This window comes from Symphalangus syndactylus, chromosome 6 (assembly GCF_028878055.3).
Source record: "Symphalangus syndactylus isolate Jambi chromosome 6, NHGRI_mSymSyn1-v2.1_pri, whole genome shotgun sequence".
NCBI classification, from domain to species: Eukaryota; Metazoa; Chordata; class Mammalia; order Primates; family Hylobatidae; genus Symphalangus; species Symphalangus syndactylus.
In genome coordinates, this window is record NC_072428.2 from 142,262,786 (window position 1) to 142,289,700 (window position 26,915).

Below are 26,915 nucleotides of genomic sequence, written 5' to 3' on the forward strand. Positions count from 1 at the left end.
AAGGAGTACTAAGAAAATGAGTGGGGACAGTCCGTTCTCTCCTGATCCCGCCCCTCAGCTGCTCCGGGGACATCTCCTTGTATTTAATCTCCCATCAAGACTCCTGCTGAATACATTTTAGGAATGAGAGGCAGACTCTGAACCATGTCATTTTCTCAGAGAAAATTGGATTGTGTGTTGGTAATAACAGCACCTGTCACACTGAGAAATGGTTTGTCGTAGGCATGGCTGAGAGGCTTCAGACCGACTTTGTTGTGGTTTGCTCTCTAATTTATTTCGTATGTTTTCAAGCACCAGGAAAGGGATGCTGACAGTGTGAGGGGCCGTGAAGCCTGCGAAGTTGGGTCTAGGGCTTTTTCCTTTTCTTTGTATAAAGTAACTTTTCTGTTTAGAATGGAAATAACCCTTCCATTAAAGTTTTTCCATTTAATCTGGGCGAGGGGGGAGGTATGCTTTTGTAGTTGAGTGTTAAGACAAGAAAGGTTCTCCTTGGTTTCAGTTACTATAACACTTAATTTTTGATTCTCTGTTTGTCATGTGCAACATGGTTGTTGGTGGTAAGAATGGGTTCATTTCTTTTCCTCCAAAGGGACTAAGGATCTAGAACCAGAAATAGCATTTGACCCAGCAATCCCATTACTGGGTATATTCCCAAAGGACTGTAAATCATTCTACTATAAAGACACATGCACACGTATGTTTATTGCAGCACTGTTCACAATAGCAAAGACTTGGAACCAACCCAAATGCCTATCAATGATAGACTGGGTAAACAAAATGTGGCATATATACACCATGGAATACTATGCAGCCATAAAAAAGGATGAGTTCATGTCCTTTGCAGGGACATGGATGAAGCTGGAAACCGTCATTCTCAGCAAACTAACACAGGAACAGAAAACCAAACGCTCCATGTTCTCACTCATAAGTGGGAGTTGAACAATGAGAACACATGGACACAGGAAGGAGAACATCACACACCAGGGCCTGTTGGTGGGCCTGTTAGGGGAGGGATAGCATTAGGAGAGATACCTCATGTACATGACGGGTTGATGGGTGCAGCAAACCACCGTGGCATGTGTATACCTGTGTAACAAACCTGCACGTTCTGCACATGTACCCCAGAACTTAAAGTATAATAATTATTTAAAAAGTAGTAATGCTTCCTCCATTTCCCACCACATTGGATGTAGAGGTTTTTACAGCCACAGACCACTTTTTGCTCTGTTAGGAGATGGCAAGTCATTTGACCTTGATTGGCCCTCAAGGGCAGGGTTCCACCTCACTGCTTCAGAGTCTTTCTGTTTGTTCTGGGGAGACATGCTGTGTTGATGGTGTTGTGTTCTGCTGCGGAGAGGAGTCCATATTATAAGAGGGTTGTTGTTGGATTTTGAAGTATATCCAGAGTAGGGTCCCCAGAAGAGCAAGAGGTCCTGAAAAGATGGCCTGTGAGAAATGGTTGAGGGAAGTAGCATTGTTTGACTTGCGACTTGGCAGGGAGCATGAGGCTGTCTTGGGACATGTGATGGGCAGCTGGCTGGAAGGTGAGCAGTGCCAAGGAAAGAGAGAAACCAGGGCCAGGTGGGTAGCAGATTTTAGCTCAGCACAGGCAGAGCTACTTTACAAATTGGTCTATGCAAGATGGGGTCCGAATTCTGTGTCACGGGAAGGGAGGCAGTGTGGACTGGTGATTAGAGTGCTGTGCTGAGCCCATGGGCTGCGGGGCAGGGGGTGGTGCCCACGTGTGGTTGAGTACATGGATCCTGCATGGTGGTGAGCACGAGGTCTGCAGGTGTGGATGCCATGTGACCGAGAGCTTCTAGACTGCCAGGTGTGTGTTCTGCCCTGCCTACCGCTTTTTCAATTGTGTGACTTTGGCAGGTTACTTGATCTCACTGTGCCTCAGCGTCCTTCTCGGCAGAATGGGGATGGGAATAGTACCAGCTTTATCCCGTTATTGGCAAGGTGAAAGGAGTTGGTGTGTGGAATTGCCTTCAGCTGTGTCAGGCAGCGCGTAAGCACTGTCATTGTATTCCACGAAATGACTTCAAGTGATATTCTGGAATGGCGCTCCACATCCCGGCCAGGGCAGCAGATTCCTCACCCGCTGCAGCCTCTAGCCGATTGACTTTTCTATTTTTAAAGTTCCCAGGGATTTTGCCTGGTTTCCTTTGCTTTTTTGCCCCGAGCAACCGCTGCCTTTTGGGACTCCTGTACATCTTGGATTAGCTGCAGAGTGGCACACCACTTCCCCAGTGGCCCTCTTTGCTGGTGCACAGGCACCTTTGGTTTTACTGCTCAGCGCTAACTAGGGCAGGGTTTCTTAGCCTTGGTGCTATTGACATTTTCACTGTAGGATGTTTAGCAGCATCTCTGGCCTCTACCCACCAAGGGCCAGTAGCACCTTCCCACCCCCACCCAGTCCTGACAATCAAAATCATCTCCAGATGTTGCTTAATGTCCCCTGGAGGCACAATTGTCCCTGATTGAGAACCCGTGCACTAGGGAGAAACATTAGGAGGTTACCAGAGTCCAAGGACTTAATCAGAAATTGTCAGTTAATTGTTTCTGGTTCTTGAGTTACTTGCTGGAGTCTTTTTTCCTTTACTGACTCCCTTTATTCCAGAGGGTAGAGCGAATGAAGTGCTCCTCGTTCATTCCACGATGCATGTGGAGGGCCCCTGCTTACCGAGCGCTGTGTGTAGTGGCAACTTCAGGGAGGAGTGGACAGATGGGGTGTAGACCTGACCCTGCTCAGGCCTCTGCATGGCCCAGGGCGGAGAGGGCCAAACGAGAGCCCAGTGTGCTTGTCACCATCCTGCCTTCCCTGGGCCGGTGCTGACGTCATTACCCTCTAATTTCCCCTCAGACCTGTGAGCAGCCTGGTGATGTCTTCACAGATGAGGGTGTGGGAGCCCACGGGTGAGGGGGTTTGCTGCTTGCTTCAGGCCCCAGCACCAGACAGTGGGGGTGAGTGTGAGGCCTTTGGGCATCCCCACCTGGCTCCAGGGAGCAGGCTGGGGTCAGGTGGTGAAGGGCTCCTGAAGCCCTATCAGGAAAACCGGATTTGGGGCCAGTACTGCTTCGTCTTAAATGCTTGTCTTCTGCCAGGCCCTGCTCCGGCATTTCCATAGAGCCTGTCACTTAACACTTGTATGTTCCTTTTAGACTGTATTCTACCCTCCACTCTCACTCTGGCAGGTCCCCTTGTCCCCTGAAACTTCTGCCATCAGCGGCGGGGCACGGGGAAAGAGTTGCAGCCGGGAATCGGCCCCATGGGTGGTGCGGGATGCCTTAGGGTGAGGCGGTTCAGGGGCTGCCGAAGTACAAGCCAGCTCCCTTGACCTTGTCCTTGGGAGGCGCTGTCTGGGACAGCTCTGCTGTGGCCGGCATCCCCCAGGACATACCCACACAGGGACCTTTCTAACTGGAGGCTGTAGTTCTTCTCTGCAGAGAGCTGAAGTTCAGTAATTCTAGGCTGAAGCTCAACATGATGAAAATGAGAGTACTTTGCAGCATTAATTTAGAAACAGTATCTGGGCAGAGCTGGTGGAAGACATGTAGGACAGCAGCCTGCCTGGTGACGCGTGTGCAGGAGACCTCACCAACTCTGCATTCTTACAGATCCGGAACCCGCTGTGTGTGCCACATCCGTGTAGACAGTGGACCTGGGGACGTGTTTACTGGTAGTTGTCATGTTCCAAAGCTCTGGCAGGACCAAAACATGAGATTTAAACCTGTTGTTTGGCCTGGGGTGCAGAAGCTCTCGCTTTCTCCCGGAGTTCTCTCTGAAGTGTGTCTGTGTGAAAGAGGACATTTGCCAGTGGGGAGGAGGTGGGTTGGAGGGTGGGGACAACAGGAGTGTATTCAGAGGGCGGAAGGAACAGGGTTGACAGTTACTTTGGGGAGGAGTGAGTAGAGATCAAGGGTTGTTCCTTCTTAAATAGTAAAGGGTTTGTTGAGTTTACTGGTTCACATGAGAATTTCTGAACACAAAGCGAGGTGTGGAACTAGGGTGGGAGCTGGAGTTTGCTTTTAGGAAAGGCCTGGAAGTATAGTGTGTATTGTTTTCCTGTTGTCCATAGCAACTATGGGGGATTAAATGTTAAAAATGTTAAAATAAAATTGGGCTACTTGGCTTAATCTTACGTCCTCACACAGTTACAGAACATTGAGAAATGAAGTTAGAGACTGTACACATTGGCTGAATGTGCACCCTCTTTAGGACGTCTTTCTTCCCATTTAAGTCCCCGATGCCACCTTTTCAGCAAGGGCATTCCTGCCCTCTCAACTCAGAATGGCCCCTTGCCATCACTTTGTCTTATGTTGCTCTGTTTAAAAAGTTCAACTTTGAGATATAATTTATATAGAGTCAAATGAACCATTTCAAATGTACGGTTTGAAAAGATGTGACAAGTTTACATACTTAACGTAATAATCACCACAGTTAAGGTACAGAAGGGAACCATCGCTGGCAGAAGTTCCTCGCCCCTGCTCCAGGAAGGCACCCATCTGCTTCCTATCACTGTAGTTGGGATTTGACTTTCCAGAGTTTCGTATACAGGAGTCCCTTCTTATCCGTGGGGCATGCGTCCCAAGACCCCCAGTGGATGGTTGAAACTAGATGGTACCACACCCTCTGTATACGATCTTTTTTTCCTGTACATACATACTTTTGATAAAGTTCATAAATTAGGCACAGTAAGAGACTAGCAGCAATAACTAATATGGATCAGTTATAACAGTGTGTTAGCATCACCACTCTTGTGCTGTGGGGCTGTTATTAAATAAAGTGAGGGTCACCTGAACTCAAGCACTGTGATGCTGCAGTAGTCGGTCTGACCACTAAGGTGGCCACTGAGTGACTCAGGGCGGGTGGCGTATATGGCGTGGACATGCTGGACAAAGAGAAGAGACTCGTGCCCTAAGCGGAACAGAGTGGGACAGCTTGAGATTTCATCATGCTTCTCAGAATGGTGTGCAGTTTAAAACCTATGAATTGTTTATTTCTGGGATTTTCCATTTAATCTTTTCAGACTCTGGTTGACCACAGGTAACTGACACCGTGGAGCATGAGCGGCAGGTAATGGGGGGCTGCTGAAAATGGAGTGCTCCGCGTATTCTCTGTTTCCGGCTTCCTTCACTCGGTGCTTTTGAAGTGCGCATGTCATTTGTTCCTTCTTTCTGCTGGGAGCGCCTCAGCGAGCGGCTGTGCCACAAGTCAGCCATCCCCTGCTGGTGGACATTTGAGTTGTTTCCAGTCTTGGCTATTACAAAAAACCCTGCCATGAACATTGGAAATATACTCAGTGTCTGCTGGATATGTTTTATTCTCCTTGGGAAGTACCTGGGAGTGCAGTTGCTTTGTTGTATGGTAAGTGTACATGGTTTTCACTTTGTGAAAACTGCCCGACTTTTTCCAAAGTACTTTCAGCATCTACCCTCCCACCAACAGTGTACAAGAGTTGCAGTTGTTCGTCTTAACCCAAACTTGGTGTGTGGTGGATTTAAGCTGTATGATCCTGATGACAAATGTTGTCGACTGTCTTTTCCTGTACCTAGTGGTCATTTGTATATTTTCTTTTGTGAAATGTCCGTTTGAATCTTTTGCCCATTTTTAATTGATTTGTTTATTGAGTGACAACTCAATCATAAGAGTTCTTCAAATATCCTGGATACAAATCCTTTGTCAGATTTATGTGTTGCAGATTTTTTTTCTAGTCTGTGGCTTGTCTTTTCATTTTCTTAGTGGTGGTTTTTGAAGAACAGAAATGTATGGAACCCAATTTATCAACTTTTTTCTTTTATGGTTCATGCTTTTTTATGTGCTAGCTAAGAAATTTTTGCCTACCACAAGATTACGAAGTTTTTAAAAAATGGTTTTTAAAAGAAATTTTGTACTTTTAGCCCTTACATTTAACTCAGTGATAAATTTTGAGTTAATTTGTGTATATAAAATGAGAAAGTAAATAAATGTTCATCCTCTCACTCCATGGATATCAATTATTCCCACATCATTTGTTGAAGAAGACTGTTATTTCCCTATTGAAGTATCTTGATGACTTTGTCTAAAATCATTTGACCACATATGCGTAGCACTGTTTGTATGGTTATGTGAATAAATGAAATAAATGAATTTATATAATGCCTTTGAAGGCAACTCAAGATCATGTAATACTTCTCAAGTATTATAATGAACATTTTCATACCCTAGTGAATAATTTTTTAATTAAAAAACCTATTACAGAGACATGACAAGTAATTGCACAGTCTGACCCTGCACCGGACTCTGGACTGGAGAGAAAAAAAATGCCTTAAAGAATATTAATAAATCAAGTAGCAAAATGGGAATAGGAACAGTAGATTAAAGTTTTGTATTAATGTTAAGTTTATGAAGTTGGCAGTTGTACTGTGGCAACATAAAAGAATGTTCTCAGTTTTAGTAAATACACACTAAAGTATTTAGTAGTAAAGGGCCATGATGTATATAAGTTACTCTCAGATGCTCCCTGCCCCTAGATGTGTGTGCGTGTGGGAGGGGACAGAATAAATGCATGCAAACGATAAATAAAAACACTCTACCAGAAATGTTAACAGTAGGTAAGTCTGAATAAAGAGTGTATCACTTTTGCTAAGCTTGAAATTCTTTCTAAATTAAATAATTATTTTATTTATTTTTATGTTTTTGAGATGGAGTTTCACTCCTGTTGCCCAGGTTGGAGTGTAATGGTGCCATCTCGGCTCACTGCAACCTCCACTTCCTGGGTTCAAGCGATTCTCCTGCCTCAGCCTCCCAAGTAGGTGGGATTACAGGTGCGTGCCACCATGCCCAGCTAATTTTTGTATTTTTAGTAGAGATGGGGTTTCACCATGTTGGCCAGGCTGGTCTCTAACTCCTGACCTCAGGTGATCCGCCTGCTTCGGCCTCCCAAAGTGCGAGATTACAGGCATGAGCCATCACGCCAGACCTAAAAAATTTTTTTTAAAATAAAATGTTTTTTTAAAAAAACTATTACATTAATTTGTTGGCTTCATATTTGCCTTTTACATAAAAGTGGAATTTAAATGTATTAAAATAGCCATAATAGTGATTAAAAAAATTTAGGTTGTTAGGCTTACGTTTATTTGAAATAGAAATTTATCTGAAAACTAAATGGCCATTCTGGATGTAATGGTCATTTACCATTTCAAAAAAAAAAAGTTTTATGATGATGTCTTATGTTACAAATTCTTTATTGTCTGAAATCCAGCTCTCAGTTTCACTGGGTAAACTGGCCTGTTTGAAGTTTTCTGAGGATAAATTTTATCTCTCACTATCTTTTTGGTGACCTAGTTTGATTACAGTGGTAAAAATCATTACAGAGCCTTATGCACAAGAGCCCATGTATGTCTTAAGGTGGAATTACTGTTCAGTTCGGGTATCACTCCAAGGATTTAATGTGAATCTAATTGTATTTGTTAAGTCATCTTTTGTATTTGATCTATTTTCTATCACAACAAAGTCAACAGAAAAAGCATGTAATGCCACCAGATACAGATTATCTACTTCTAGGCCAGAAGTAAATCTGAGAGGATTTAGAGGAAATTAGTACAACCGGTGAGCTCTCATACAGTGGTTGACCTGGTTGGTGAGACCATCTTGTCCACTTGCCATCCACCACCTGCAACTGTGAGTGTCTTAATTGACTTGGTTTAGGGACTTTTGTTTTCAACTCGTCTTTGCTTTGAAGTTTTAATATACATTTATATACAGTATATGCTGGGTAATATAATATACATTATAACCTGGACTCAGAGCACCCCTCAGTTAGTGTTTTCATTTTTTGCCCCTTTTCTTCTCTCCTGTTCCACATTCTTGTCATTTGCTGAGTACTTTCTGAGCTCATGATATTCCTTTCTGAGTTTTCTAACTTCTCCAGAAGCACCTTGATGGCACAGGCCATCCCGAATCTTGCCAGTATTCATGCAGTGTTGTCTTCAGGTTTTATTTGTTGCCTAGTTTTAAAGTTCACTGTCTGTGGCCACGCTAATGGTGCCCATGCAGAGTGCTGACCGCAAGGAGCTCTATTCCGTGCTGAGCTGGACACTTGGAGCTCACGCGATGTTTCACGGTGAGGAAGCAGGGATTCTGAATCACAAAGGAGCAGCGCAAATGAGGGTTGTTTGGCCCCCGCCTGTTGCTGGATTGTGACCTCCCCTCACAGAATCTCTTGGGATGGATGCCACTCCTGAAGTGACTTGGCTCTGTTTTAGGGGCCTACTCATGGGGTGGTGTGTGCAGCTCTCCCGGCGCCCAGGAACAGTGGCGTACAGGGACTCCTGAGGGATGATCTGCCATCGGCCAGGGCCCTGCCTGCCTTAGTCCCCGCTGAGAGCTCAGCATAGTCGTAGCTTCCACCTGCAGCTGTCTTCCTGGGCATTTTCTTAAGTGAAAATAAAGATTCAGCCATGAAATGATTTTTGTTTTATTTATTTTTAGTGTTGGAAACAAATAGAATTGCTTTTTAGAGGAAAAATCTGAAATGAATGCATTTAAAACATTCAAATGATTGTTATAAAGATGCAGATCCTCAGAATGACAAAGTATGTGTTTTAAAGTTCCCTGTTTACATTTCTGAACTTTTAGGTATCTCTAGGTTGGGGAGGTTGAGGCATCTCCTTCAAGCATTCCAGTGAGTCCTAGCGCCCGGGCCGCAGCCCGCAGCGAGCCCCAGCGCCCGGGCCGCAGTCTGCTCCGCAGGACTCACCGTGATGTTTTCTTTGCGTTTGTAGCTCAGTGTCTTTAACACAGCAACTGCCTGCTGAATGCAGTGGGATGTTTTGCTGCCGATCACAGGGATGTTTAGGCTATTGAAGTTTGTCCTTCAATTACTGAAGGAAGAAAGGAATTCATAAATGAGAACCCAGCATCCTTTCATAAACTCATTGAACAATTAACTGTATTTTGCCTGAAGATCATGCAGCTGGGCTTCAGCTCTCCTATTTGCCTGTCCTTAGAAACCCACATCCCTGCCCCCTCCTGCCTGCCTGCCTTCTAGTGTGGAAAATTTGAAACAGGCAGGAAAGTACATCCAATATACAAGGATGAAGTAACTGAAGGAATCTGGGTGAGGAGAAGTGAGGGCGGCAGAATAGCGCAGCAGGGTCAGATGAGGACAGAGCATGTACACACTTCTGTGGTCGCACCTAGCTATGGGAGAGGCCCCTCATGGCTCTGAGCTGCTCGGCAGACACAAGGCCCCTGGGACATATGATTAAGGCCAGTGGGTTTTCCGAAGAGGCCCAGCTTTTTCTGACACTGAGACCTGAGAGAAATTTCTTCTTTAGACCCTAACTAAGAACACCTCCTTCACCCATCCCTACAGTGGATAATGATGGGCATTTCTTCCCGCCGTATCTTCTAATGGCTCGCAGTGCAAGTTCAGAGGGTGAACAGTCTTGTGAGTGAATACTGAAAGAATGCTGAGCAGACAGGGAGCATTCCCCTGGGACTTTTGGATCCAGTGATAGAATTTAGAAGCCTTAGAGGTGTGAATGGACTGTGTACCCCTCAGATTATCCTTCAGACAGATTATCCTTCAGAATAACAATAGCCCAGAATTTTGAGATGAGGCAGCAGGTGTGCCCACGGTGCTGTGTCGGCCATTGGGTGTTACAGTGAGAAGCAGACCCATGTCTTCGACAGTCGTCTTGGGAAGGATAAACTCACCAAGTCTGGGGTGACAGTCAAGGAACCTGGCCCTGTGGCCGCTCTCCTGCACTGCAGTGGGCCAAGGGAGAGCTCTCAGACTCCCCAGGCTTCCTTGGGACACTGTTTGGGATCGCCTGACTTACGGGCTGTTAGGAGACCAAGGCCGCAGCGTTCCCTGCCAGAGAGCGAGGAGGCTGTAGGAATCTTAGCCTGGAAAAGTTTTAAAGGAGTTGCCTGTGGTGGGCTCTAAAAAAGTAAATGAAAAACAATAGCAAAAGAACAACAAAAAAACCCCAAAACCTCAGCAAAAGCACCCTTAGAAATGTCTAATTCCAAGCATTGACCCATCCTTGCTTTTCCCCAGTCCTCACTTAATTCTTAATTGGATGTAAGCCAGGGTCTGTCTCTCCAGTGTATCATCGGCCAGCGTGGCCAGTCATGAGAGAGCAGGACCAGGGGTCAGTTGAAGCTTATTCTAAGATGAGATGATCAAAATACCAAGATGCTTTTAAGTTATGATTCTTGATATTATGGTAACTAGGTATGCAGTGTGTCTGAAAGAGTCACCAGGCCAGAAGACCCATCTGAAGGAAGCCAGGAATCAGAATATAACCCTGTTTATGTGATTTCAAGCTGTCACCCCGTCCGTCTGTCAGGGACTTGTTCCTGCCAGTCCTCCCCTTTTGGTGACATCTTACCTGAGCGTTGGTATCCAGGGGCTCCCCTGAGTTCGACGTTTCCATAGCTGCAGCTGTGGTTGATGGTCCCTAGACTCTGACAGGAGCCAGGCGCTCTCAGGTTGGTCATGAGAGATTTCTCCACAGGGTGGCAGAGGACAACAGTGATTATTCATGATGCTAATCCTGGGACAGGATGTTGGCTTGAAAACTAGACTTAAAATGGGTCAAGAAGGCAGATGCCCAGTGACCTCATGATCTCCCTGTGACGAGGGGCGTCAGGGGGTTGCCTCTCGAGAAATGGACGTGACAGCGGTTTTCTCGGTTGGCCAGGCTGACGGAGTTTTGAGAAAGCAAACAAGTGTGTAGCAGTGAAACCCCCAGATGAGGACAGACTGCAGAGTTCTCGGGGCAGAAAACCATTGCCACGTATTTTATTCAGTGTGTTCATGATCAGATAGTCTCCGTAAGGCATGGTACCCCTTAGACGGTCTGCTGTGTTCAGGGCTGTTCCCTGTGAGTAGAAGTGTGGGGCAGACACCAAGGAATGGGGCAGGTGTTGGTTCTGGAGGATCTCTCACCGCTGCAGAGAGCCCTGGAAGGGTGGCCTCAGAACCACCTCAGTTCCTGTCCTTGAAGGCCAAGCTCAGATCCTCCCTTAACAGTGTATTAGCCTTGACCTTCTCGAAGCTGATAACAAAATATTGTGGCACAGTTTTGTGAGGCTCTGTCCCTGCCAAGCCACTCTAGAAGCTTTAGCCCAGGGGTGTCCAACCTTTTGGCATCCCTGGGCCACATTAGAAGAAGAAGAAACTCTTGGGCCACACATAAAATACACTAACACTAATGACAGTTGACAAGCTAATAAAAAGGTCCTGTGCATAATGTTTTTGGTATTCCCCACTATGGATAAGCAAAACAGTTGTTGCATTGAAAGGGTTGTACATGGCTTCTTTAGCCCCTGACAGCCTTTCACCTTAGCAACTGGAGCAGCTACAGCATGTTAGATGATTTGTCTAACATCTGCTGCTGTCAGGTAATCAGAGGTGAAATTGCTCTATACAGACACTCAGGGTAGAATTGCAGCAGATCCCAGGTGGAAGACGAGGTCACTGGTGGCTTCTCCAGGTGAAAGGCCAGATCCCTGGTGGCTTCTCCAGGTGGAAGACCAGGTCACTGGTGGCACTCCCAGGTGGAAAGCCAGATCACTGGTCACTTCTCCAGGTGGAAGGCCAGCTTCTCCAGGTAGAAGGCCAGATCACTGGTGGCTTCTCCAGGTGGAAGGCCAGATCACTGGTGGCTTCTCCAGGTAGAAGGTCAGATCACTGGTGGCTTCCCCATGTGGAAGGTCAGATCACTGGTGGCTTCCCCACGGGGAAGGTCAGATCACTGGTGGCTTCCCCACGTGGAAGGTCAGATCACTGGTGGCTTCCCATGGCTTCTGCCCCCTTTCATTCTTCCTGCTCTGACTTTACTATCTAATCCTGAGTCCACGTGGGTGCTCTCACAGCAGTTCTAGGAGTTGCCGTTAGAGAACAATGATCCTCTTTGCACTCAGTCCTGGCCGTCTTTCCCCAGAACAGCAGTAAGCAGGAACGGACTACTCTCATGTCATATAACTTAGAACCTGGGTTGCTAGGGACAGAAAAGTGCATTTTTTTTCCGTACTGATTCCCTGTGACTTCTGCTTACCTGTAAACTTGGTGAGGGACTCACTGTTCACACACCCAGAGCTGACTGGCAGGAGTGCCTGAAAGCAGAGAGCTCTGCAGTTGCTCAGGAACTTGGGAAGAGCTAACATATTTAGAGGGTCTTAAAGGAAATAGGGCTTTTTGACTCCTTGAAGGATTAATTTCCTTATGTAGTTTTCACATAAGGTGTTTTCTCTAAGAAAGTTCAATCAGGAGATACACTAGTCCCCCTTGTCAGTGGGGATATGATTCAAGACCCCTGGTGGGTGCCTGAAACTGCAGATGGTACCGAATCCTATATATACTGTGTTTTTTCTTGTATGTACATACCTATGATAAAGTTTAATTTAGAAATTAGGCACAGTAAGAGATTTCTGAACAGCAGTAACTACTAAAATAGAATAATTATTGTAACAATATACTGCATGAAAAGTTATATAAATGTGGTCTCTCTCTCTGTCTAAAAATATCTTTCTGTACCGTACTCACCCATCCTCATCTCGTGAGGGTGTGAGATGATACAGTGCCCCATGGTGAGAGGGCGAGAGGTGAGTGACGTAGGTGAGGCCACTGTGGCCTCTGACATACATCAGAAGAGGACCGGCTGCTCTGGTGACCTGGGCCGTCAAACCATGAGGATGTCAGTGGCTGCAGGTCAGGAGCCGACAGTGTGGATGACTGACAGGCAGGCAGGGTCAACGACGCGGAGATGCTGGACAGAGGGCTGGTTCAGGTTCTGGGCAGGCGGAGCGGGGCAGGCGAGTGCTTCCCCTTCCTCAGTCCCCCACCAAGCTTCTGGAGTGGCCACCGAGCGAGTCTTGGCCCTGGAGGGCAGTGATGGCTGGGTGGCTCACCTGAGAGTGTTCCTGCTGGTAGCTTGGATGCGTTCTTCCCAAGATCGTCCTTCTGAGAAGCTTCAAGCACCCATTAGAAGACTTTCCCCCAGTGATGGTTAAGGCGGAGCAGCGGGAGAGCCGGTGTTATTTTGGCTCAAGTCAGCTGGACGGTTTTGTTGTTTGTTTTGGCTTCCTGGTCCATGTGAGGGGTTGGCGGGGGAGCATGAGGGAGCAGAATCGCCTTGTTTTTGCTTTGCTGTAATTGAGGAATGTGTCATCTGTGGCACGTTGTCTCCATAAAAAGAAATCTACACTTTTCCAATAGCATTAAGTTTGCTTCTGTTCGTGTCTTTCATAGGGCCGGTGTGTGGTGCCCACAAGCAGTTGGACTTGTGGGAGTTCTGTTGTGGGTGGTTCCTGGAACTATGGGCGGGCGATTTTACCCAAGGCTCCCTCTGTCTTGTAGAATGTCGTTCTCTCAGGAGGCTCCACCATGTTCAGGGATTTCGGACGCCGACTGCAGAGGGATTTGAAGAGAGTGGTGGATGCTAGGCTGCGGCTCAGCGAGGAGCTTAGCGGCGGGAGGATCAAGGTAGGAGCCAGGGGCCTCCACGCGGTGCCTGGGGCTTCTGCACCAGTCCTGACTCGGGCCCTCCTGACACAGAGCCGAAGGAGCTTGTCTGAGCCGCGTGAAATAAAAACAAGTGTTTATCACTTTCTGAGCTGCATTGTGACATGACCACAGAGGTTTGCTGCCTGCGGTCCTTCCAGGCTGGTAGTTCAGACCAATGGTCCTGGCGACACAGCAATGGCAGCTTCACACTCTCCCTGGTCATGCCTGCCAGCAGTTTCCTTTTATGTCGTAAGAGATCAGGCATGGGGTGTAATGACCAGTGTCCCAAGGAGATAGGACTAATTTACGGTGAGGATCTTTCATGTCCTTCGGAAATGTTCTCATTAAATGAGAATAACTAATGTTAGCAGGGAGTTACAAGGCGTTTCTCCAAGATAGTAATTCTTAAGTAGCTGGTGATCACTGTGGGCTTCTAACCAAGAGTGGGCTTTGATGGGGGCAGTGGGCGCAAGGAAGAGATCCCATGAGTCCACTGTTGGAAGAGCACAGTTTCTTTTCTTTTTTTTTTCTTTTTTCTTGAGACAGAGTCTCTCTCTGTCGCCCAGGCTGGAGTGCAGTGGCGAGATCTCGGCTCACGGCAAGCTCTGCCACCCGGGTTCACACCATTCTCCTGCCTCAGCCTGTTGAGTAGCTGGGACTACAGGTGCCCACCACCAAGCCCGGCTAATTTTTTGTATTTTTAGTAGAGACGGGGTTTCACCATGTTAGCCAGGATGGTCTCGATCTCCTGACCTTGTGATCTGCCTGCCTCAGCCTCCCAAAGTGCTGGGATTACAGGTGTGAGCCACTGTGCCCGGCCAGAAAAGCGCAGTTTTTTTTTATTATTTTGAGGATGGTTAATCTTATTTGGGATGATCTCTACAGTGCCAGAACATCTGATAGGTTTGGTCAAAAAAAAAAAAAAAAAAAAAAAAAGCAGTGTGGTTAATTGCTTGGATTTTGTGCTTTTGAACTTTAACGCTTTCAGCCTTGTGTGAGAGGGAGGTTCTGCTTGCCGGGCGCACTGTGTTCCTTTGAGCCCTGGGGGCTGGGATTCTGGTAGGTCTTAGAGGGGATTTGGCAGCAGGGGCAGAGAGTCACTGAGTGCTGGGTGTGAGGTTGTGCTTGTGCCAGTCAGAGGAGGGTGGCCCCAGGTGAAGCCGTGGTCTCGTCAGCTGGGGGATGATTGGATCACAGATGTGTCTGTGTGTGTGGAGTAAGTGAGAGCTGCTTTCTCTTCCAGCCAAAGCCTGTGGAGGTCCAGGTGGTCACGCATCACATGCAGCGCTACGCAGTGTGGTTCGGAGGCTCCATGCTGGCCTCAACTGTAAGTCCCTCTCTCGAGGGCTCTGTGTTTCCATTCCTGTGCTCTCTGTTGAGTTTGGGTAAATATTGTCTATGAAGGTGAAATAGTGTGTGCCCTAATCGTGTGGCTCTAAACAGACAATTCTGTAAGATATAAAGTATATCTTTTTTATTTTTTTGAGATGGAGTCTCACTCTGTTGCCCAGGCTGGAGTTTAATGGCGCGATCTCAGCTCACTGCAACCTCCGCCTCCCGGGTTTAAGCAATTCTCCTGCCTCAGCCTCCTGAGTAGCTAGGACTGCAGGTGTTCAGCACCATGCCTGGCTAATTTTTTTTTGTTGTATTTTTAGTAAAGATGGGGTTTCGCTACGTTGGCCAGGCTGGTCTCAAACTCCTGACCTCAGGTGATCCACCCCCTTAGCCTCGCAAAGTGCTGGGATTACAGGCGTGAGCCTCTGCGCCCGGCCCAGTATAAACTATATCTTAATAATCACACAACACATTTATCACGTGTCCTTGCTAATTAGGGGTTACAGATAACATGGTAAGTGGAATCCAAAAATAATCTAAAAAAATCCTGCATTAATCATTAATTCCAGTGACTTTCCCAAATAATTATTACTTTTCCCCCTCAAATTTGTGAATAGCTCACACATTGTTAGTGGGGGACCAGCAATTGGTTGATCCTAAGAAGACAGAGGCTGATGAAATTTCTAAAAAGTGAAATAACCCCCCATTTAGTAGTTTAGTATATCAGAGAGGTAAAATCTTATAGCAGCGGTCCTGGGAGGGAGGGTGGAGGCTGGGATGAGGAGATTGTCTTGCCTGCTTAGTAGCTGGTTCCCTTGACTTTCTTCTGAAATGTGTGTCTTTCTGTCCACCTGTTGCCTCTCGTAGCCCGAGTTCTTTCAGGTCTGCCACACCAAGAAGGACTATGAAGAGTACGGGCCCAGCATCTGCCGCCACAACCCCGTCTTCGGAGTCATGTCCTAGTGTCTGCCTGAATGCGTCGTTCGATGGTGTCACGCTGGGGAACAGGTGTCCTTCAGAACCCAGAGAAGGCCGCCGTTCTGTAAATAGCGACGTCGGTGTTGCTGCCCAGCAGCGTGCTTGCATTGCCGGTGCATGAGGCGCGGCGCGGGCCCTTCAGTAAAAGCCATTTATCCGTGTGCCGACCGCTGTCTGCCAGCCTCCTCCCTCGCCCGCCCTCCTCACCCTCGCTCTCCCTCCTCCTCCTCCTCCGAGCTGCTAGCTGACAAATACAATTCTGAAGGAATCCAAATGTGACTTTGAAAATTGTTAGAGAAAACAACATTAGAAAATGGCGCAAAACCGTTATGTCCCAGGAGAGAATGTGGGGGCGCAAACCCTTTTCCTCCCAGCCTATTTTTGTAAATAAAATGTTTAAACTTGAAATACAAATCGATGTTTATATTTCCTATCATTTTGTATTTTATGGTATTTGGTACAACTGGCTGATACTAAGCACGAATAGATACTGATGTCATGGAGTGCTGTAATCCAAAGTTTTTAATTGTGAGGCATGTTCTGATATGTTTATAGGCAAACAAATAAAACAGCAAACTTTTTTGCCACATGTTTGCTAGAAAATGATTATACTTTATTGGAGTGACATGAAGTTTGAACACTAAACAGTATTGTATGAGAATTACTACAGATCATGTATCTTTTAGTTTTTTTTGTTTGAACTTTCTGGAGCTGTTTTATAGAAGATGATGGTTTGTTGTCGGTGAGTGTTGGATGAAATACTTCCTTGCACCATTGTAATAAAAGCTGTTAGAATATTTATAAATATCTTTCTGCTGTAGTGTGGTCATCTGTTGGTTTTCTCCCTGTCGCTGTGCTTCTTTTAAAGAATATTGACATTGTTTTACATCATTGGAGGATTTGATTAATACCCAGCTTGTGGGAGGAAATGTGTTTTTCATGAATGGTGTGGGCTGCCTGCCTCGCAGTGGCCACTCCATCGCTGGGGGTATCGTGGGTCTGGATAACCCGTCAGAGATGGTTTTTGCATCTGGGGTATAGTGGGAAGGAGTGCCTAATGATTTCTGATGTTCCTTCCTAGAAGTTCAGGATTCATGACTGTAAGCTTTCAGTAACTACTCTGATGTTTGCTGAATGGATTGCTAGCTTGAAAGGTAATTTGCTCAATTAATAGATTTAGGTTGATTTCACTCTTCATATTATTCTTACAATTATGTTACTTTAAAAATTGTTATTTATGGCATTTCTTCTAAGTTGTTAAGTATTTTTTTTGTTCTGTTTTAAAGATTTTTCCTTAGTTTCACTCTCAAAGGAGGTGAATGAAGTATGTTTTGTTCTCAGAAAATTTGCCTTCATAAAGAAACGTAGCCAGGTGCAGTGGTGTGCTCCTGAAGTCCCAGCTCCTCAGAAGGCTGAGGCAGGAGGATCACTTGAGTCCAGGAGGCCAAGGCTGCAGTAAGCTGGGATTGAGCCACTGTATTCCAGCCTCGATGACAGAGGGAGACCCCATGTCTTAAATAAAAAAAAAATAAGAAAAAATTATGTTATTATTTGAGTTTAGAAATAAGTTTAATGTTGAACTCAGTATGGTGAAATCTGAGTTTACCAAGCCTCAGTTGACCAAATCTCTGATTTTGTCACTGTGCTAGGCCCTCAGTCTCCGCAGTCAAGAGTCTGGTACCACCTGGTTCTCCCCTCATCCATAGTGTTTCTCTGCATTCCCTTGGGGGATTTGCTGCTTCTCGGGATTGCTGTACCATTGGCTTCTCATGATCTTCCAGCCATTTTATTGCATCAAGTTCCCGGTTGGTCTGCCTGCCTTCATTCACACCTTTGCACCCTGAACACGGTAGCAAGAGCCGTTCCTTCTAACGCCATTTTCCTCTTAGTTCTATGCTATTCAGGGACCTACCTGATACTCCCGCCTTCACCCTGCCCCGCCCGATTCAGCATGCTTTGCACATCTCACAGTGGGCACCGTCATTCCCACTGCTGCTCTGCATCTGTTCGTTGGCAGATGCTTTGTTGCACCTTCTCCAAACCCTTGGAATAACACCACTCTGTATGTCAGTGCTGTGGCAGCCTGGCTAAGCTAGAACTCTGTAACCTGTCCTTCCACCACAGGATACCCAAAGCTTCCATATTCCTTGTTTGGTCCAAGATGATCTTTGAGATTGTACTTCTGTTTGTCAATTTAAAGGACTGGGAGAAAAAAAAATATATATATATTTTATTTTTTATTTTTTTATTTTTTTAAGATAGATCTTGTCCCCCAGGCTGAAGTGTGATGGCGCGATCTCAGCTCACCGCAACCTCTGCCTCCCGGGTTCAAGCGATTCTTCTGCCTCAGCCTCCCAAGTAGCTGGGATTACAGGCATGCACCACTGTGCCTGGCTAATTTTGTATTTTTAGTAGAGATGAAGTTTCTCCATGTTGGTCAGGCTGGTCTCAAACTCCCGACCTCAGGTAATCCGCCCGCCTTGGCCTACCAAAGTGCTGGGATTATAGGCGTGAGCCACCATGCCAGGCCGAGAACATTTTGTTTTAAACCTACATTGACAGGACAGAATGATCCATTACAATGTGACAGGTATGATGCTGTGGTTCTCAACCCTGGGCAAGATCCATCCCAAATTAAGAGAATCAGAATAGGGGCCCCAGGGAAGGCATCCAATTTTTGCTTTTTGTTTTTAAACTCCTTAGGCAATGCCAGCATAGCTGGATCTGAAAGGCTTGTGAGCAGAAGGAAAGGTTTTTGACTCAAAAATATCTGAATACGAATTCTGGCTGTTCCTTAAGCAAATGAGATCCTGTTTTCTGTTTGCTCATCTGTGGGAGGATTGTAATGGTCCTTTTCCTGTTAATAGAGGTGAGTTATAATTCTTTGTTTATTCAGTAAGCCTGGCAGATACTATAGATAGAAATGAACTGCGCCGGGCGCGGTGGCTCACGCTTGTAATCCCAGCACTTTGGGAGGCCGAGGCGGGCGGATCACGAGGTCAGGAGATCGAGACCACAGTGAAACCCCGTCTCTACTAAAAATACAAAAAAATTAGCCGGGCGTGGTGGCGGGCGCCTGTAGTCCCAGCTACTCGGAGAGGCTGAGGCAGGAGAATGGCGTGAACCCAGGAGGCGGAGCTTGCAGTGAGCCGAGATTGTGCCACTGCACTCCAGCCTGGGCGACAGAGCGAGACTCCGTCTCAAAAAAAAAAAAAAAAAAAAAAAAAAAAAAAATAAAAGAAATGAACTGTGATGGTCATGTGCACCCGTCACTTTATAAGGAAGAAAAATGTTTACAGTTAGTAATTTTGATAAAATCTGCACATACCTTTTGTTCAGGTTGAATTAATTAGATCATAATATAGAAATGAGTTAAGTATTCCTAGAGTTGATGGGTAAAATCAACCTCCTATGACAAAATTACAACTCCAGGTGAGCAGTTTTCTGTAAAAAACATTTCACCAAATACACTCGTTAAATTCTAAAATTATAAGTCTATAGTCTTTAGGACTATTAAAACAAACCTTTTAATAATGCAGGAGCCAGGCGTGGTGGTGAGTACCTGTAGTCCCAGCTACTGGGTAGGTGGAGGTGGGAGAATCCATTGAGCTCAGGAGCTGAAGGCTGCAGGAGCCAGGGTCATGCCACACACTCCAGCCAGGGCAACAGAGTGACACCTTCTTAAAAAGTGCAGAAGTTGCTTTGCTGTATTTAACAGATTTAGACATAAACTCAGCTTTACGATGGTGAGAATATTATACGAACGGCCTTAACTTAAAAAAAAATCTGGCAACTAGTATGTGAATATTTAACAAACATTATCTTTCTAAGAAGATATGACCGCTGGCTCAGTTGTTCTTTCCAACACACCTGTGGGAACAGCCTCTCACTTCTTTGGGGATATTCATCAGCTGCTCCTGAGGGTTTAGCTTCTGTTTTATGAACTTTTAAGCCAAGATTAGATTAAGTAACATGAAGTTTATGAGTTTGTTTCTGCATATGGTGAGGGTTGGAGAAAAAATGAGAGAAAAGACTCCTGAAGTGGGGGCCGTAGAAGAGGACCTAGTCAGGGCTGCTGAGGATGGGGGAGGTGACCGCGTGGCTTACAGAGGGAGGAAGGGGACACGCAGAAGGCACCTGGTGCTTGCGTTGACCAACTGCAGGTGGGTGGAGGACTCTCTCTGATTGAGTTTCCATTTCCATGTAGCCCAAATGGAGGAGGGAAGAAGGCGAGGCTTTCTTAGGGGTTGGGGTTTAGGTTTCTCCAGGCAAGTGTGATGATGGGTGGGGCAGGTGTCCTGGGGGCAGGCAGGTGTAGATGGGGTTTCTCTGCTGCTAACACGAGGGACCACGGACTCCAGGAAGGGTGGGAGCAGAGGGAGATGAGAGATTGGGAGGAATGGAGGCGTCTGAGGACTGGAGGCCCTGGGCTTCAAGGTTAGGAGGTTGTGGTCCTGAAGAACGATACTGATTAAGATTTCAGAGGTGGAGCACCTCTCAGTAATAACAGCGTCATCGAAGTGGTGACTGTGTAGAGATTAAATTCACTGGAAATGGAAGAATGTAGGGAATTTTGAGAGAAGGGCATTGGATAGGTTGTCCGGTGGGTGCTGGCTCACGCAGGAGGCTGTGGGGGTGGAGATGAAAGTAAGACTGGTCAAGCTGCCTGAAGTCGTGCCTCAGTCTTGGGGGTGGCAAGGAGCTGAGCACTGACCGTGAGCTGGGCACTGCGCCGAGAGTGACCCCACGTTGGGAGTGATGCTTTGTAGCCTCCTTTCACCTGAACACAACCCTGTGAAGTTGGTATTGCTACTCCCATTTTCCAGACGGCAAAGCTGTGGCTGAAAGAAATTCGACAACATGCCAAAACCACACAGCCAGGACACCGAGAAGTCATATTGAATCTGTTTTCTCCAGTCTTGTAGAAGTAGGTCATAGCAGCCAGTGAGAGACCGGGTGGTAAAACCCAGTGATAGGAATCTGCAGCATGACTTCATCAGATAGTAGAGTAGAAAGAGTTTGGGAATGGCCATGGGGAGCTGGAAATCCCCCTCGAATCCAGATCCCTCGGGATGTAACGTGTTCCAGGAAGCTACTGATGCAGGATGTTTAGATGTAAAATTATTTTCATTTTTATGCACAGTGCTTTGTTAATATATGTCTTATCAGGTGCACTGGCTTTATGTTACAAGGCAAATATGAGACAGTTGTTAATCTGAGTGCTTAGAACCATAATTAGCACCTATAAGTGTTCAGTAAATTTTAGCCATTATTATTATTCTGTTACAAAGCAGCTGCTGTGTCTTAAGAGCTCTACTTACCAAATTGTGTTTAAAAAAAGTTTCAGCATAGGAAAAGAGAATTTTAGATTCATGAACTGTATTCCTTTAGGAATTTCATTAAGAAAGGGTTAGAAAAAAGATACTAGTGTGTAGTTGTAGAATGCAGACTCACGGGGCCTTTTCTTACCACTGCAGCTGATATGATCGAATCACTTGTATCGTCCATCTAAGGAAAAGGAAGCCGCTTGGAGCCCTGGGTTGCCTGCATGGCTGCTGTCTCCCCACTGGGCTCCAGACCAAGTCATCCTGTCTGAGCCAAGTGAGGATGTCTCTGTTTTCGGCTGTGCGTGTTCCATAGCCTTGCCACTTGGGGGCAGTATGGTGGGAGGCACCCTGAGTGGCCCCCGTGGAGGTGTTCGTTCCCTTCCCTGGAGTGCTCTTGCCTGTCCGGGATGTTCACCCTCCTCTGCCACTGCCCCTCTGTGTGTAGAAGGCAGCCCCTCCTTTACCAGTGCACCAATGACACCTGTGTCCCTCGCTGGACTGACATCTTGGAATATGGGGGCCATATGGTGCTTATCTTGGGACCCCCTGGGGCCTTCACAGGCCCGGTAGGTGCCCCTTAGACACTTAACTAAGTTCCTATCTGAAAAGAAGAAGGCATCGCTGGTTTTCCCGGGCTGCGTGTGCTCTGGTGCGGAGACACATTGTGTGTCTGGATAACTGTAGGATGGTGAGCGCCCAGGATGTAGCTGTCGTTACCTTAAGAGTTTAATGGTATCATACAATCTAACTCTTGGGCTTGGACTCCAGGAGGGTTTTGGGAACCTGAAGAGTAGAGGATCAAGCTTATCTAAGGCTGCCGCCTGCCTGCGTCTGCCGTGCCGCCAGCCAGAGGCCGGTGGAGCAATCACCCTGCAGAATCCTCGAAGATGTGCCTGTGTTTTATGGTAGTCGTAGCTCATTCCACAACTTTGCTCATATGAATAATGAGCTCTTGTGTGACTGAAGTGCAGATCGTTCAGTGATTAATTCGTTCTTTATGATCCCTCCTTTCTATCTCATTTGTAGAAATTACGATTGTGCCAGGCAGGCTTGTGGGGTTAATCAAGTGCACAGCTTATTGAAAACTACAAGAGAGGCCCATTAAGAATATTTATCTGTTAAATAATTCTTTACTTAATTGAAGAATATTTCATAATGTTTCTTTTAAAAGTAACTGTCACCCTTGTTAAATAGAAATATAACTTGATTGGCAAAATAATTGCATGGGGTTCTAATTGGCAATTACATCAATTTCACTTGGTCAGACAGAAATCTTTTTAAAAAGAAGAAAAGAAACTATAGCTTGATCTTAGTATCACTGTGAAAGTTTTGTTTTTAGTTTTAAAATATTAGCTCTTTTTACCCTATATTGGTTTCTCAAAAGGAAGCCGTGGCTCATTCTCTGCAGGTTGACTTCTCAGGGTTGATTTTTTCATTTTTAGTTTTGGATGCTGTGGATTATTTTTTCTGTGTGCATGTGTATGTGTGTATAATCATATATGTATATAGTTGTTAATGTCATATTGTTGCTAGGAATTTCAAAAATTTAAATGTTTTAATAAGAGAAGAACACAGCTTTAAATTATTAAAAAAATTATAAACCTAAGGGTTTATGATGTCAAGCAAAATTTGTTTATTTATTGAGATGAGGTCTCGCTCTGTCGCCCAGGCTGGAGTGCGGTGGTGTGATCATGTCTCATTGTAGCCTCAATCTCCTGGGCCCAAGTGATTCTCCTGCCACAGACTTCGGAGTAGCCGGGGCTATAGGCCCACACCACGACTCCCGGCTAATTTATTTTTTGTAGAGACGGGGTCTCCCTATGTTGCCCAGGTTGGCCTCAAACTCCTGGCCTCAAGTGATCCTCCCACCACAGTCTCCCAAAGTGTTGGGATTACAGGTATGAGCCACTATGCCTGGCCTGCAAAATTTAAATGATAGGACATTGGCTGTATTTCTAATATTTAGTGGTCAGATGTACGTTGGCCTTGAGTCATCTTTTTTCTGCTTCTCATTTGTGACTGGCAATAGTGACCATATGATGGGTGTTTTTGATGCAGTGAGCTGTGTGCCATTTTTATAGTTGTATTGCAGGAGCTTGGGGGCTTGAGCAGAGAGTGGGACACCCAGAATCTTGAGTGCAGACCTGGCGTTGCCATTGGCTGGCCCTCCGTTTGTGTTCACGTCAGTCGTTCCATCTCTGTCTCTTTCCTTTCCTTCACCCAGTGAGACGATGGTAACAAGCAGTAGTGGAGTTCATGGTCCCAGGATCCCACATTTCTGAGCCGCTCAGAATGAGAATGTGGTAGAAAGATGAGCTGTGAGGGGCGACTGAGGAAGCTGATGTGAGGGGCTGGACATGTGGATGTGGAACTGCGGCCATGGCACGGTTCCGGGGCCTTCCATGCACGGAAGGAAAAGCCGTCAGTTATCGAACGCTTGCTCGGCTCTGGGTCGCATGTTTACCAAGTGCCCGTCGGAGGACACAGTCCTGATGATGTGGAGCTTCCATCCCAGCAGAAGAGAGGGACGTGCGTGGGTCCCAGAGTCACGCTGTATCATCACAAACCGCAAAGGCCCGTGAGAGGAAGTACAGGATGCCAGGAAACTCACAGCAGGCCCGGAATGGGGTATGAGCCAGGGGTGTGAAGGAGGCACCGAGGGGAGGTGGAGCTGAGAGCTGCAGGGGACTGGAGGCCACCAGGCCACGAGGTGGAGGGGGAGCAGTGCAGGAAGAGGCATATATTATTAGGTTGATGGAAAAGTCGTTGCGGTGTTTGCAGTTATATTTAATGGCAAAACCCGCAACTTTTGCACCAGCCTAACAGCTTGAAATGGCTGTTTCTGTAGGTCAGATGTAGCAAAATGTCAGCAATGTCTAGTGAGTCACTAAGACAAATGCCTGGAGCAGAAGGAAGCCTGGCTTTTTAAGAAAGAAGGCCGGGCGTGCGGGGTGTTCAAGAAAAGAGGTAACGTTGTCCACATGGGGCCGGGCTGCACATTTTGGTCCTTATCCTGAGAACAAAGTGCTGGGACACATGAGAAGATTTTTAACGGAAGAGTGGGTGCCTGGATATGTGCTGCACAGACACACCTAGAAGGTTTGCCCGAGAGGTGGAGCTTTTCTCTGGAGTCCTGGAGCAGACCTGGAGGAGAGGTGAGGTGGGCTGCACGGGCTGCACGGGAATGCTGCTGTTGTGTGAGACACTCTCGCTCTGTCACCCAGGCTGGTGCAGTGGCATGACCTCGGCTCACTGCAGCCTCTGCCTCCTGGGTTCAAGAGATTCTCTTGCCTCAGCTTGCAGAGTAGCTGGAACTACAGGCACGTGCCACCATGCCCAGCTAATTTTTTATTTTTTTTATTTTTAGTAGAGACAGGGTTTCACCATGTTGGTCAGGCTGGTCTCAAACTCCTGACCTCAAATGATCCACCTGCCTCAGCCACCCAAAGTGCTGGGATTACAGGCATGAGCCACCATGCCCGGCCTGCTCTTGCTTTCTAATGGCAGCTCCAGAAAGATGGCCTCAGCACACAGGGCGCATGGTTTGGTAGATATAGCATGGAGCCATGGAGAAACTGTGTGTCTCCCTCTGGGCAGAGTTAATAAAGGGTGTGAGAAGGGACTCCAGAATCAGAAGGGTCACCTACTACAAACTTTAGCTGAAGGAAGGGAATGATCTTTTTGAGGTTTAGTGGAACAAAATATGTAGCTAGTGGATGTGGCTCGATTTTAGTTTTAAAATGGAAAGTACCAATAAGATCATTTCTCTTGCTAAATTTAGAAGTAGTTTGTCTTATCTCCCACCCCCAACTCTGCTTTATTTCTTTTGTAGGAAAAAAGCTTGTGTGATTTGTCCAGGATCAGGGGTATTTGAGAACTATTAAAGAAGAACTTAGGATATAGCCCAGAGTAGAGAAAGAGCTAGACCCATAGACACTAATTAGGAATATGCTGGCTGGAGAAGTAACTTTGTGAGCTATAAAGGTACAAATGACTGATATTTTTCACTGACATCTTTTATCTTAATTAGGTTGGTATACTGCACAGGCATTTCTGATTATGCAAATCATTTTCTTCAGCTGAATTAGCATGTTTTACATATTTATTCATTAGGTCTTATGTCCATGATAAATTAAACTTTATGGGTAATCAAAACATTATTGCATGATATAATTACAGCTCTCCTGAATTAGAGTTTAAGAATGTGATTGCCACACTCTACGTAACTTAATGTCCCCTAATGGCAAAGATTAATAGCATTATAAACTTTCTGGTAATGTGCAGTTCACGTCCGGGTTGATTTACAGTTGGGTGACTTTTAAAGAGCTGACAGCCCTTGTGCTGAGATTTTATAAACAGCGTCGTTTCCAGGGGGAGTGTCCTCTGTAATTTAGTGCTAATCACTAAACCACTAGTAATCATGTATGTCCTAAGTTTATTGTGCCAGTGCTCTGAGAAGTTGTGTATTTGTGACAGAGTAAAGTAGGTGCTTGAGTTCCCTTGGAAGTGAAATAACAGTCATGTTGATAGGGCTTAGTAACCACACCCAGAGACAGATTTTCAGTTTTTTTTCCCTTTTCTTAAAAATAAAACAACTGATGCATTCACACAAAGAGGTATGCATCTTAAGTGTTTATATATAATTTAATTTAAACTCTACCATTACAGCAGATTGCTCTGGGAAGCCTTGGGCTATGAACACTGGAATTGCACCTGCTCCATCCTTACCCCCCGGTGATATGCGTGGCCAGTTTGAATGGATCAGGAACTGGACTTGGTGTCCATTTTCTCCAGTATTAGAGACGGGTTTGTGGGGATGACAGAATTACCGCTAGACTGACAAGTTCATCTCTCCCCACCCTCCCCTTTTACCAGGGAGGCGATTGATGACTTGTGATGAGAAAGGGCTGATGGGATCAGAATCCAGTCTGTGTCCATAAGACGGAGTCAAGTCCACTGTTATACAGGAGTCAAACCGGTGACCTTGTGGAGGGGAACAACACTGATTGCTCGGTCCTGGCCCGGGGGACCCTGGCTTCCTACTGAGCAGCTGCTCCTGCCTTCCCTTGGTACAGCAGAGATGTGAAAATCTAGCTCCCAGTCAGATGTGTTTAGGAAACTCTGGGCTAACAAAGGGAAACGTTTGTTTCCTCGAGGCGATGAGAGCTGTTGTTAATGTGCTGGGCTGCACTGTGTCCTGAGCAGGAGCCTGCGGGGACTTGGCACAGAGCCTTGGTGCGTCCCACCGCACCTCCAGACCAGACCTCAGAGTCGGGGCCACCGCACCTCCAGACCAGACCTCAGAGTCGGGGCCACCGCACCTCCAGACCAGACCTCAGAGTCGGGGCCACCGCACCTCCAGACCAGACCTCAGAGTCGGGGAGCCATTGTATGGGGCTCCCCATGAAGTGCTGCCTTCAGATGGGGCATCTGTGGAGGGACTTGTGTAAGTGGACTGTGTTTAGTGAGAGAGAAGCTGGTTTCTAAAAAGGATTTTTTTTTTTTTACTTTGGAATATTTTACTGTGGACTGAGGAAAAATGATTATTGTGCTTTTGATGGTCGTTGGTGATACATAAGGAGAATTGAAGTTACAGAGGGTATTTTGGTACTTAGCAGAAAGATTATAATTAACAGAATGGACTGTTTGGCATTTCTTTTTGTTATTTTTCATTTCTTTTTTATGCTCATACTCATCATCTAAGATAACGGAGAAATTCAATCTATTACTCTCTTCAGAATGCATTTAAGCAGCCTCTTTTAGAAAA

The 26,915-nt window shown here is 46.2% G+C and overlaps 1 protein-coding gene across 13 annotated transcripts in view; it reads left to right on the forward strand.

Annotated features, from left to right (window-relative positions):
• The window catches only part of ACTR3B (actin related protein 3B), a 1,022,733-nt gene that overhangs the window by 81,061 nt on the left and 914,757 nt on the right, over window positions 1-26,915 (forward strand). For 9 of the 13 annotated variants that reach the window (XM_055269748.1, XM_063641751.1, XM_055269755.1 and 6 more), the window contains 3 exons: window positions 13,362-13,487; window positions 14,752-14,835; window positions 15,711-16,630. The exons of 1 other annotated variant lie outside the window; for it this stretch is intronic. In XM_055269748.1, coding sequence (XP_055125723.1) covers window positions 13,362-13,487; window positions 14,752-14,835; window positions 15,711-15,806 — 306 coding nt within the window. In that variant the 3' untranslated portion in view covers window positions 15,807-16,630. Of the gene's footprint in view, window positions 1-13,361; window positions 13,488-14,751; window positions 14,836-15,710; window positions 16,631-26,915 lie in introns of those variants that run through there. 3 more of the 13 variants (XM_055269751.1, XM_055269758.1, XM_055269750.1) reach the window with 2 other exon arrangements.